The following is a 12,240-nucleotide window of genomic DNA, read 5'->3' on the forward strand; positions in this document are numbered from 1 at the left end:
TGATTTTTTTAACTCTCTTTTCTCTCTCTTTTCTCTCCTCACACCTACTTTATCCTCGGCGGAGTCTCTGACTCGTGGGTGCGAGTCCCCAGCCGCGCCGCCACACGCTAGCGCGCGCTGAGCGTCAACGGCCGCCAACGGCTTCCAACGGCCGCCGGGGCCTCCCTTCTTCGCCCGGTTCGCCCCGGGCCGACAAGTCCCCTTTGGGGCTGGGGAGCGGGAGGAGGGCGAGGAAAGCGGAGGAAGGGGGGGGGGGGGGGGGGGGGGGAAGGTGTGAGGTGACGGGTGGCTGCCGCCGAGCGCTCGCAGACCTTGGGAAAGGGGAAAGGAATAAAAACAAACAAAATAATAACACAAAGGCGGCAGGGCGGCCCGGGGAGGAGGAAGAGGAGGATGAGCGGGGTCAGACCGGCGGTCCGTACGGGTCACACACACGCCCGCCCGCCCCGGGGTGAGGTGGGGATATGGTGTGGTATGGCACAGGGGGGGTCTGGTGTGAAGCGTGTCAGAGCCCCAGGGCCTCGGCGTGCTTCCGGGCCTTCAGCCGCAGGTCGGCGATGCTGGAGTTCTTGCTGTTGCTCTTGGCGGCGGCGGCCACCACGGCGGCGGCGGAAGCGGACTCCGCCAGCGAGGCGATGGGCAGCCCGAACGGCGGCGGCGGGAACATCAGGTAGGGAGCGTGGGCCGCCAGGTGCGGGTGCAGGTGCGGGTGCGCGTGGGCGACGCCCTCCAGCTGCAGCTGGGCCTGGACCTGCGTGGGGAGGGAGGGAGGGAGGAAGGGGGCCGGGGAGCGGCGGCAGAGACACGGCGTCAGCCACCGCCGCGGCACCCGAATTGGACAGCACCGACACAAGCACACTGTGCCACGGCCCTCCCCGGAGCCACCGGTCAGCGCAGCCCCCCCGCAAACCCCTGAACGCGGGGCGCGGAGACGCACCTAATCCTCCGCACGTGTGAAAAGTAAAATAAACTTAACATATATATGTTAAATACCGCCCAACGCACTGGCGCCAATAAGTGCTAAATAGCTATATATATATATATAAGCCAAATAGCCAATATATATAATACCTAAATTATATATCTATAAAAGCTAAATAGCTAATATATATAATAGCTAATATATATGTATATAAATATATATGTATATAAATATATGAATTATGTGTTTTTTTCAGGGATGTTTGTTTATACCTTGCTAAAAACTCTTTGGCCACGGGTCCCCTGTACAGCGGGGTGGTATTTGCTTTGGAGCTTGCTCGACCTACACAAACACGTGGGGTTGACTGAGAGATTTCAGCTCCGGGTAGGTTCGGGGAGGAGTTGTGGGGGGGGAAAAGCGGAGGGGGGGATTTATTTATGTATTTAATTATTTTGGTCCAAATATGTCTTAAAAAAAATCAATACAATTAATCTGTCAGCTCCACGTGTCTTTGAAACCGAGAAGGTGGTCGGGGGTCCCTTTGGGCTGGAAAAATCGATTCCTCGATTAATTGACAAAAAAAAAAAAAAAAGAAGAAAAAAAAGAAGAGGGAGGGATATAAGCGGTGGCTGGAAGCGGGGCGGAATTTCACCCCCTCGTCCGGTTTTCCCCCAGCGGCCTCCCCCAGGGGTGCCCGGGCCCCGTAGCGGCGCCGCTGCAGTCGGGAGAGGCCTCGGCAGCTCGCCGGAGAAGGAGGGGGAGAGCGGCAACACCAGGGTCTGCACGGTTTGTGCTCTTCGCCCCTCGAGTGGGAGACCTAACTCCCACAGCCCGCTCTGGCGCCGAAGCCCACCCTGGACGGTTCAGGACCAGGCCAATCCGTCCCCACGGGGTCCCCCGGTACTCCCCTACCCTGGGAGGCCCCAGGGCTGAGTGCCAGCCCACGGCAGGCGGCCGCGGGAGAGGAGGACTTAGCACGGGTGGCACCTCCCAGAGCCGTGCCCCCTGTCCCCGTCGCCGGGCCCGAGGGGCGCTGAGCTCCCGACAGGCGGGCGGGCGAGCGCTCCTTCACGAAGCCTTACAGCCCGAGTTTAATACGTGCCAACTTGTATATAAATGGCCCTTGCAAACGTGTCCGGCTTCCTCCCGTGCGAAGGAAAGAGGGTCGGAACTTGCCGGGGAAAAGAAAAATAAACCCGGAGCTCACTACCTGTTGGAAAGGCATCCTTAGGGCTCCCATATTCACGTAGGGGGCCACTCTGCAGGCGTCTAGATGGCTGGCGGTTCCCAAGATCACACCTGCGGAGAGAGACGGGGACTGATGAGCGACGAAGGCGCCCGGGGCTCCTTGGCCATCCCCTCCCTGCGGCCCGCTGCCCCGACCCACCTTTGTGCATCTGGTTTTCCTGCTTTCGACACTTTGCTCTCCTATTCTGGAACCAGACCTGTGAAAAGAAAACGCAAACAAAAAACAACAGAAATATATGGAGGCAGACTAGGCAGCTGCTGAGAGACGGCTCTCTCAGGGGGAGAGGAAGAGGCGTCGAGGGGCTCCCCACAACTTTGCTGAGGTCTCTCCTCGGAGCTCAGCCCAGAGGGATGAGCCCATCTATGTGCTGCGGTGGGGCTGGCTTTTTTTTCGGGGGGTTGGGGAGGGGGGAAGGGTCCTGTTCTCTAGTGCAGTTTCTCAGCAGGAGCTGAACCTAGGAAGTGAGGAGCACCGGGAGCCGGTCGCTTCACACCGAGACCTTCGTACCCCTTTTTCCGTCCCGGCCGGGCAATGGAGGTCCTTGTTGTGCCACCCGCCCGGACCGATGGGCCTCCCCCACAAACACCCAAAATAATCCCACCCGCAGGCTGAGTGGGACCCTCGGTCCCTTTCCAGTGACACCTCGGACATCCCGGGTACAGACCGCCGGGGGCCAGGTCGAGCTCCGGGTCTGGTCCTAAGGGACCGGACAGTCTGCCCTCTCCCAGGCTGGACAAGCTCTCCGAGAAGATGCTAGATACCGAATTTGAGCAGAAAGGTCTAAATCATTCCTCGCTCCCCAGACGTTAAAAGAAAGCAAATCCCTTTTCTGCGCCTCCTGTACAGACAAGATCACCATCTTTGCAGGCTGGGAGTAAAGAAGCCCTTATTCCCGGGAACTGCCTGCAATCCAACAATCCCTATCCTGCCCCAGCTTCAGCCATTCCTACTGCAACGAGCATAGAGCAGACCGCTGCGCCTCCTCTGCCTCTTTTCTAAGGGTATTCCAGACCCTTCTTACTCTTCCCCTTCCGACGTGCTCGATTTCGAGGCTCTGCCCAAACGATTGTCAGAGGCACTGACCAAAACGGTTTGCGGGCCTTATCCTTACACGAAAATCTACCGAATATGGACAAACATTGACTTTCACCGCTGATAAAATCTTGTAGCTGAGTAAACACCTACAACCTTTGATGTTGTTGCACTTGCCAAGAGCTCATACGGTTAATTAATACTAACTGCACTTCCTACATCAAATTTTCCCTTCAAGCTTTCTTCAATTGCCTTAATGATGGTCATTTACAACAGAGTAATTAGTGCAAAGAAAGGCTTCCAAAGGCATTAATTACCTCGGGTACCTCAGTGATTTTCTTAAGTAGGAATTGGCCTTCTCGGATTTGGAGCACCGTTTTGCCTGCCTGGGGTGGCTAGGGAAGAGCGAAGCCGACAGACCGACAAATAGACCAGTCCCAATCCCGTTCCCTGCCGACTTGCGGTCAGCGCATCACCGCTGCCTCCTCTCTGCCCTGAAACACCCAGCTCTGCACAGCCTGTTTTTCCCTACGAGCAATATCCCGGTATTAACAACATAGACCGCTTCTCCTTTTAACTGGGCCGTTAGGGATTTATATATATATATATATATATGGGCATGCAAAATATCATCTTGCTTCAGAGACAATAATACTTTTTTCTTTTTTTTTTTTTTTTTGGATTGTAAATTCTTGCAGGAAATCTCCTTGTGTGTTTTCCCCACGCCTCCCCCCGCCAAAGTAGTGTAAATTGTCAGAAGGAATTTAAGCAGCCTTTAAACAACTTCTCTTGCAAATCAGAACATCTTTCAAACAGAAATTATATTTAAATCTGGGAAACGAAGTGCCCTTTCCCTTTAGCTATGAAAAAATAAGATTATGAGGAATAAAAGTGATGAATTAGCCTCTGCGTTAAGCGATAATAAATCAGTCTTGGTGTGATTCACGATCAATTCCAATTAGTCATGAATATGCTAAGTAAAGCACAGTACACTGTTTTAGACAGTTATTTCTTCATTAAGGATCACTCAGTGATTTCTTTCACAAATGCTCTAATCTGATTTCCTTTTGATTTCCATTAGAGACAGTGAATAATGACATTTAATTTAGCCCTGCACCATAAACCCAAAGATATTTGTTGTAATTGAATTACTGCCTGCTCCTCACTATGGTCTCATAACTTTCAATTATAACCCTGACAGCTGGGTGATATGAGTTTCCAGTACAACACTAAAAATAAAAGGTTAATAAGGACTAGCTACCATAGGAGCTTCAATTTATTTACAGCAAATTTCCACACTAAATTGAAACTATATCCTTTAACAGCAAGGGACAAGCGGTTCAAATAGGAATTAGAGAACAATTCTGAAAGTATTAAAAAAACCCAACTTTCCCTTTTTCCCGCTTCTTTTCTCTACTTCCATGTATTGATGGGTATCAAACTCTCTGCTTATTTGCCAATTAATTATCCCTTTTCCCCTTTTTTCCCTTTTTTTTTTTTTTTTTTTTTTATTGGTGTGCTGTTTTAAGATCTGCAAGCACTTGAAGCACCAATTTTCCTGTAACTATGAACATCCTGTTAAGGTGCTGCTCAGTAATAAAGTACTTGAAAGAAAGAGTGCAGAATTCAATTACAAGTAATTTATTTTTATAGAAACAGTACATCAAGGCCTTGGAAAGATATTACAGAGCCCAAGTAAGAAGATCTGGGAAGATGACATAACAGTTGATGTCCCCTTCAGCAAAAGTTTAATCTTTTCATTAATTTATATGCTGTGGTTAGATCAATCTTCCAGGAGCAAGTAGGACCAGCAGCACGCTGAACCCCTGCAATATCCCCTGCAAGCCACCCTTCCTAAGGCATGTGCTCGGCACCATCCCTAGCCCTGCTCACTTTATACTGAGCAAGGCAAGAACTGAAAGGAGAAAAGAGCCTTTAAAATAAAAATAAATAAACCAAAACAAGAAGGAAAACAACCTAGCTACTCTATTTATTTCAGGAAATGCCTCCCGGAGGCAGCTGTTTGAAGAGAGGTAGTGCTTTACTCCGGCAAGGGCTGCAGAAGAGCGGGCCCTGCCTGCCTGCTCCTCCTGGGGGGTCATGCTTTGGGTGGGGGGGAGGGGGAACAACACACAAGCCGGCCTCTCTCCCCATGGTAGCTCGGGGCTCGGTTTCTCCTTCTCTCACTGTACCCTGGCGATGAAGGTGAGCACGGAGACCTCCTCCACCTGTGCACACATACCCACACAAGCACATGCATAGATAATACACATCTGCATGTGCACCTCTATCTCGGGGGTATGAAGGCAGTTAGTTCAGTGAAAGGGTTGTCTTGGTGGCTTTTTCTTCTTGGAGTTTGGTTTGCTTTAGGGTCTGTTAGGCCAAACACAGGGTTATAACCTAAGGAGGGATTTCCTTCAGGTTTCTCCTGCTCTGGGCCTGCTCAGAGAGCCACAGGTTGATCTTAATTGCATTTTTATATATATTTTATATATATATACATACATCTCATTGGGAAGGCATTCCCTAGATGGCTTAAAGGAGGAGGGGACTGGTATTTTTCCCCTACATCAAACTAAAAATGTAATCTTAAAATAATCAATGTGGAGACACCCAAACAGACCCCATCTGATGGCCCCAGAACTGCAGCAACCCGGACCATTTTTTCAAGGCTTCCAAGGCTAATTGGTGTTTAGCTGTATCTGAAGCAGAGAGGGAAGGCCAAGGGGAGAAGCCAGCAGATGGGGTGCCATGCATTCGTATGCCTGTGTGCGAATCAGAGCGGGCACCTTTCCCCCTCCTCTGGCTAATCCCGTCCCTCTGCACCCAAACAGTCTAGCCTTATTCACAGCGATTGTTTCATGGGCGCTTTTTCTTTTTTTATTAACGGCCCCATGAAAGAAAGAGAGGGAAGAAAGTGAGGATTAAGGGGGAGTTAATGGCACGTTTGCAAGGCAAAGTATAATAATTGTAAAAAAATAGCTAGTTGCTCAGTTATTAAGAGGCTTGTCAACGCTGTCACCACCCCACCATCACCACCCCAAAATATATATATATATATATAAAAAAGAAATTAAACCGCCTTCCTAGGAAACGGAAGGCACGGACAGACATTCCCAGAGCAGAATTACTGTTTGGCAGGACAGGTACAGCGGAGTTGCAAACAGCTTCCCCCATCACACGTGTCGTCTCTGCCTTCACCTCCCCGCTCTGGATGAAACGGGGCACTGTGCTAGGATCCGCTGGCAGTTAGGAAGTGAGATGAGGACGTTTCCAGGAACACGAGCCTTTCTCTTACCTGAACCCTAGCTTCAGACAGTCCCAGCCTCTGGCTTAGTTCCTCCCTCATGAAGGCATCCGGATAGTGAGTCTCATCAAAAAGTCTTTCCAGCTCATTCAGCTGCTCTAGTGTGAAATTGGTTCTGCTCCGCCTTTGTTTGAGCTTGGTCTGTCCATCTTCGTCTTCTGACTTGACATCTTCCCTCTTCTCTTTGCACTCGTAGATCCCTACCGGAGGGGGGAAGGAGAAAACGACACTGAGCTTCCCCTCGCACCTCTCCGAAGTTTCTCTCTCCAGTACACGGGGGGCTGCTCCCTCCCCTCTCTCCTTGCCCAAACTCAACCCAATCTATGCGAGCGGGACGGGGGATCCCCGGGCCTAGCTGGGTCCGGCAGGCCGGAGGGGCGAGCGGGGCCCTGGGGTACCGGGCGGGGCTGAGCCCCGCTGTCAGGTCCGCTAGGGCAGGGGCACCTAGCCTGCCGGCCGGAGAGAGAAAGAAAGGGAGGGAAGGAAGCAGCAGCTCTGCCGTGCCTGGCTGATGCCCCGTCAGCAAGACTATATATATCGATATAATTGTATTTTCCTTACAGGGCGAGGAGGAAGCCGTGCCGCCGGTTGACACGGGCAGCTCGGGGAAGCGGCTAGTAGGAAAACCTCAGGCTCCCTGGTACTTCCAGGCGGTAGGAAAAGAAGAGGGACAGGGGGTTCTCCTTCGCCGTTTTCTCTCAAAGTAATATAGAGAGGATTATGCAAGAAGCTCCCCACCGCTGTCATGGTGAAGGCACTGTGAAAATATTTGCCTCGTAAAAGAAACTTTCCATGGGCCTGAGACAGAGACCGTCAGTCCTTCTCCCCCTTATCATCCCTTCCTCCCTCAAATACTTGCCGGCAGGTCGAAACCCACGGGGTTATGGGCCTGGACGGGCAGGCGGGGGGGGGGAGAACGAGCTCAAGGACCACGGGTGACTCCCAGCACCTCCAAAACAGCAGATTCCACTCCCCATCCCAGCTCTCATGGAGCCCAAGAAGGCTCGAAGTGACCTTCTCCTGGGCAGAGGGAGAGGGCTGGGGAGGCAACGGAGAAAAAGTTGCTTCTTTTTTGGTCTTGGAAGAGGATTTATTTTGCTTTGGCAAATTACCTTTCTTTCTTACTTCCCCCACACACACTCTTTGCCTCAATTCCAGGCGGCCTAATTCACCGGCCCTCTTTTAAATCCAGCTAACGAAAGAGAGTCGGTGCTAGAGCAAGCGGCACCTCTGGCGCTTGAACCGGCTCCTCGGGATCCCCTGCACATCCCAGGGAACGCATCCAGCACGGGCACCGGCGGAGTTCGGGGACCAGCCTGCTCCGGCTGCCACCTTTGTCCTGCTTCACATTCTGGGCCGTGTGGGGCTCAGGGGAAGGGGGAGGAAGCCACATCTGCAGATAATTCCGAATTAAATCTTTTTTTCTTCACCAAATACACGTGTTATATTTATGTATATATGTGTGTATGCATACACACAACTGTGCGCATGCACATATATATTAACCTATGTACTTGGGGGCATCCCAAAACCCAAATGACTAACTTCAGATCGTAAGTTAATTGAACATAATAAAAACGTCCTGAACCGCATCAGTGATTAAGTAAGGCGGAGACCCAAGCCGAAGAGCTCGTTTTCACTTCCGAAAAGAAAACTGTCCCTGGCCGTATAATCGTTCCTCCGGGCTGGATTTCAGCTGCAGAAAACTTTAGGAAGGGTCTGGCCTCCAGAGCGGGGTGTTCGCCGCTTGGTTTTAACGGCGTTTTGTTCACGTTTCTCTGGGAAGGGGAACCCCTATGAAAAGACGAGGGTGCTCACCCAGCAAATGCCTAGGGAAAACAAGGCGCGTTCAAAAGCTGTCTCCTTTCGGAGATCCGAGGCTACAGCATGTCCGTGATAGGTATGAAATATTAACTAGCACATCGGTGTGACTGAAATCGCACGCCGGAATCAGTTGGAATTAGACTGAAACCTGGCAAGAATTTAAACTGTCACAAGCATCTCAGTTCCTTCCAACTCCTCCCTTCCATCCCCACCCCCAGCCCCTCTCCATAGATTAGATGAACTAAATATACAACCAGAATTTCGATACACAGGGAAAAGGGAGAGTAGCAAAGATGGGTGGCTTTTCCTTCGTTGGTGTTATATTTTTTAATATATTTTTATTTTCCTGCTGGTTTTATTATTTTTAAACCACCTCCTGTACGAATGATAATTCCTCTAAACTGAACCCTCTCGTTTTGTAATCTCGACTAGAGAAGCAAAATCAGCTGCGCTGAGCAGTGCTGGCTTGCGCAGAAGTATGGATACCCGAATATGGGATTATGCCCCGTCCTTCTGTTTGGGGAGGGTGGATGGAAGAGAGGAGGATATTAAATAAGCCTTTGGGCTGTAAATTAAATTGCCTTTCGCCCAATGTTATATTAAACAAGATCGAAGAGTAGGAAACAGCTGAAAGACTGGTTGTTGTTCCCTAACCTATTAACCGGTTTTTATTACCCCGTGCTAGCCAGTAGCTCCCCAGACAGGTCCACCTGTCTAACTTGCTTAGAGACACTTTCTCAACTTTCTAATCCCCCCTCCCTTTTTATTCTCTCCTTCCCCTGCGAGTCTATGCGGGATTTTAGCTGGCTTGGTTTAAAAATTGTTTGTGGTTGGTTTTTTTTTGTTTTGGTTTGTTTTTGTTTTTTTTTTTTTTAATTTAATTTATTTGCTCTAAAGGAAGGAATGGCATTTTAGCTCTAGGGCCCCCGGCAGGCCGGAGGGGTGCGGTGCTGCCCGGGCCCAGGTGAGAAGGGCAGGAGGGGACCGAGGAACCAGGCTTCAGGGCCGGCCGGTGCCTCTCTCCGCGAGGATGCTCCGTCTCACCGGGCCCGGGCAGCTCCTTCCTCTGACTAGGGCAGGCCGACCAAAACAAGACAAAATGTCCAGGGAGAGTCCTTTCCACATCCAGTTTTCTCCCAGAAGAAGCAGCAGAAGCATCCTGACGGCCCGGAAACAGGAAGAGCAGGTCTCTTATGGCATCAAAACTGCCTGGACAAGGTTTCTTCGTACAAAAATACACAGGCAGACAAATATGTCTGACGTTTTGAGCTGCCCCTTTCCCCGGGGCTAGCGAATGCCTAACGCACGGGATCGATTTCGGATGTGAACAGGGGCCGGCCAGAGGAGGAAGGGGGATGGGGAGAGGGGGGGAAAGGACCGAAGTTGCGAGTTATTTTTCACGGCTATGTTCATGTTATGGTGCAGGCATCTGTGTTTCTAAGCCTATGTTCCCGGCGCTGCGGGAGGGAGGCGGCTAGAGGAGGGAGGCAAGATGCGGGAGGCGAGCCCGCTTCCCCCGCCGGGACCGGGACCAGGGTCGGTGTCTGCTCAGCCCTGCTGCGGAGAACCGGGGGCGACAGAGGAGGGGGCCGGGGCTGCCGGTGAGGGTCGCGGGGCGGAGGGAGCCCTGCCCCGCTCTTACCTTCCGCCGTCCTGCCCGTGCTGAACTCCTTCAGTTTGTCCTTCTCGCTCTCTACGTGGTCTTTGAAAAGATGCACCGGGCAATGGTTGCTGCTTTCGGTCATGTCCTGCAGGTTAGAGTCAGAGTTTCCAAGCTCCCTAGAGCGAGCCAACCCACTCTCCAAAACTTCCCTGTAAGTGATCGTCTCCTTCTTGTTGCTGCTGCCACTGCCGCTGCTGCTCTCTTTGCTTTTCTGGTCAAAAGATTTGGATACAAAAGCCGTAAGTTCTTCCATGGCTGCCCGGTGATCTTATCCACAGAGATCCACTTGTTTGCAGTCGGAGATGTGGCCGTCCTCCGCACGCTGTTTTTGCACGTAGAGGATGGGCTGTATAGGGTTAGATCACTCCTGCTGTTATTTATGCCTTTCAATTTGAGATCACACTATTTATACATGGCTACCTCAGCCCAGCCCCCAGCTCTCCCTGTCTCCAGCAATTACTGACTGCTCCATAGTTGCAGGCGGACTCCGAGCAGCTATCTCCCCCACCTCAGTCCAGCAATTGGCTTTCTTTTCATTTCATCACTCTTTGGCATCTTTGCACCTTGATTTAGGGAGGTAAAGAGGCAACGGCGAAAAAGAGGGGGAGAGAGAGAGAGGGGAGTGAGAGAGAGAGAGAGGAATAAAAGGGAGGGATGGGGGAAGAGGAAAACATGAAAATAGGTATCTGCATTCTGTAAGCGCGTTGCAGAAATGAAAGTCGAGGAAGACTTAATTGATTGTAAGGACATCCTGTGCGTGGCAACACTGAGGGTAAAAACGGACCCACAGCTAATCACATAACTATGCTCCTGCAATTAAATGTATCGCAATCAAGAGGAAAAGAAAATGAGTGTACAATAAAGAAAAGGTAATGAATAAAAAGCCGGAGATGTGCATTTGTTGTAGTCATTGGGAATTCAACCCGGTTTGCTATTTGGCTAATTTCTCTTAATTCGATGATAAAAACAATCGGCGAACCAAAAATGCTGTTTTAAAAGTGTTGCCTGTTGTGGCGGGTGGGGGTGCGTGGGAGAGGGGGAACATGTGCAGTTAAACAAGTTATGGGGTGTCTCGGAGCTCCGTGTCGATGTGTTCGGAGGATTTGGAGGGGGTTGCTTGCCTGGGGTGGGGGAAGGGGAGATCCATGGCTAGGGGGGCTCTCTAGATACGCGTAAATGTTGTAGGTTCTGTTTTCTTGTTTAATGTTACTATGTTGTCTGAAGGTACTGCTGGGGAAAATTAAAACCTAAAACGTTTCTTTGGCGGTAGAGCTGTCCTGCCGCGTGCAGCAGAGGGGTGATTTGTTAACACGAGAGTTTGTGCGCGACAAATAGAGCATTAAATACTCATTTTTTTCTTTTTTTTTTTTCTTCTTCCCCCCCCCCAACGAAACGTGTCCTGCCGGGTTTAGGATAATAATTACAATAATTTCCCCACCTTGCTCTTGGTATGCTGCCGTTAGTTTTGTTGTACTCTTGTAATAATTATTATTCCCGTGCGCTGGAATTGCTGCCTGACATTCAGCCCCAGATAACAGCGGCGGCATTTCCAGTGCCAACGCGCGCCACCTCATCCTCCCGCAGAGCCGAGTTCCCACCTATTTAGTTATTTCTACGTCCTCTCATCGGGCTTTAACGAGGAGGGTTATTTGGTAGTTGGTGGAATTTTGTCTTCTGGTCGATTGGCTTTTTGCGTCCTTGCCGTTCCCTCTCCCACCTCGAGTTGGGAATAACCAGATCCCATCACCATCAAGCCACCCTCTGCTCTGACTCTGAGTCACAACCTCGCCGGAGCAAGGGGCCATTGTTTCTGTTCCGGGGGAGCGTGGGACTGCTCCGAAAATTAGCAGAACATTAAAACACTAAAAATACGTTTAATCAATCCAAAGGTGCCCGCAGCACCCGTGTTAACACCTCAACGGGGGGGGGGGGGGGGGGGGGGGGGAATAATAATCAGGGAAGCAATTAATAAAGGGCTTAAAAAAAAAAGGGGGAAAAAAATCAATCTTCCCCTGTGCGAATTTAAAATGATTATCTAGGGGACAAGGATTGATCATTTGATCTCGGCACTGCGGATATCCCTGACATTTATTATATTGTTGTGTCTCGGTGTCATCCTTCCTCCAGAGTTCATTTAACAAATGAGGGAGCCGAGGAAGCCTTACAACTTAACAAACAGGTCTTGTCATCGCAAACGCCAATCAAATCCCAGGCTCTAATGTATATCACACGGCACCACATAA

At 50.7% G+C, this 12,240-nt stretch overlaps 1 protein-coding gene across 2 annotated transcripts; it reads right to left on the reverse strand.

Moving 5' to 3' along the window:
• Positions 1 to 23: 23 nt before the first annotated feature.
• On the reverse strand, positions 24 to 10,521 carry LOC133225354 (short stature homeobox protein). Of its 2 annotated transcripts, XM_061377625.1 has the most exons (5): positions 9,977 to 10,520; positions 6,502 to 6,710; positions 2,310 to 2,367; positions 2,133 to 2,221; positions 24 to 751 (listed from the first exon to the last, which is right to left on the reverse strand). In XM_061377625.1, the coding sequence occupies exons 1-5, from the start codon at positions 10,248 to 10,250 to the stop codon at positions 506 to 508; spliced, it is 876 nt and encodes a 291-aa protein (XP_061233609.1). In that variant the 5' UTR covers positions 10,251 to 10,520; the 3' UTR covers positions 24 to 505. The 2 variants fall into 2 exon arrangements, with proteins under 2 accessions (XP_061233609.1, XP_061233608.1); XM_061377624.1 differs by having other exon boundaries at positions 2,133 to 2,367; positions 9,977 to 10,521.
• Between the last annotated feature and the right edge of the window lie 1,719 nt (positions 10,522 to 12,240).

This window comes from Neopsephotus bourkii, unplaced genomic scaffold (genome assembly GCF_033783945.1).
Source record: "Neopsephotus bourkii isolate Nb327-2 ecotype Australia unplaced genomic scaffold, CSIRO-AGI_Nbou_v1 NB_1760, whole genome shotgun sequence".
NCBI lineage: Eukaryota > Metazoa > Chordata > Aves > Psittaciformes > Psittacidae > Neopsephotus > Neopsephotus bourkii.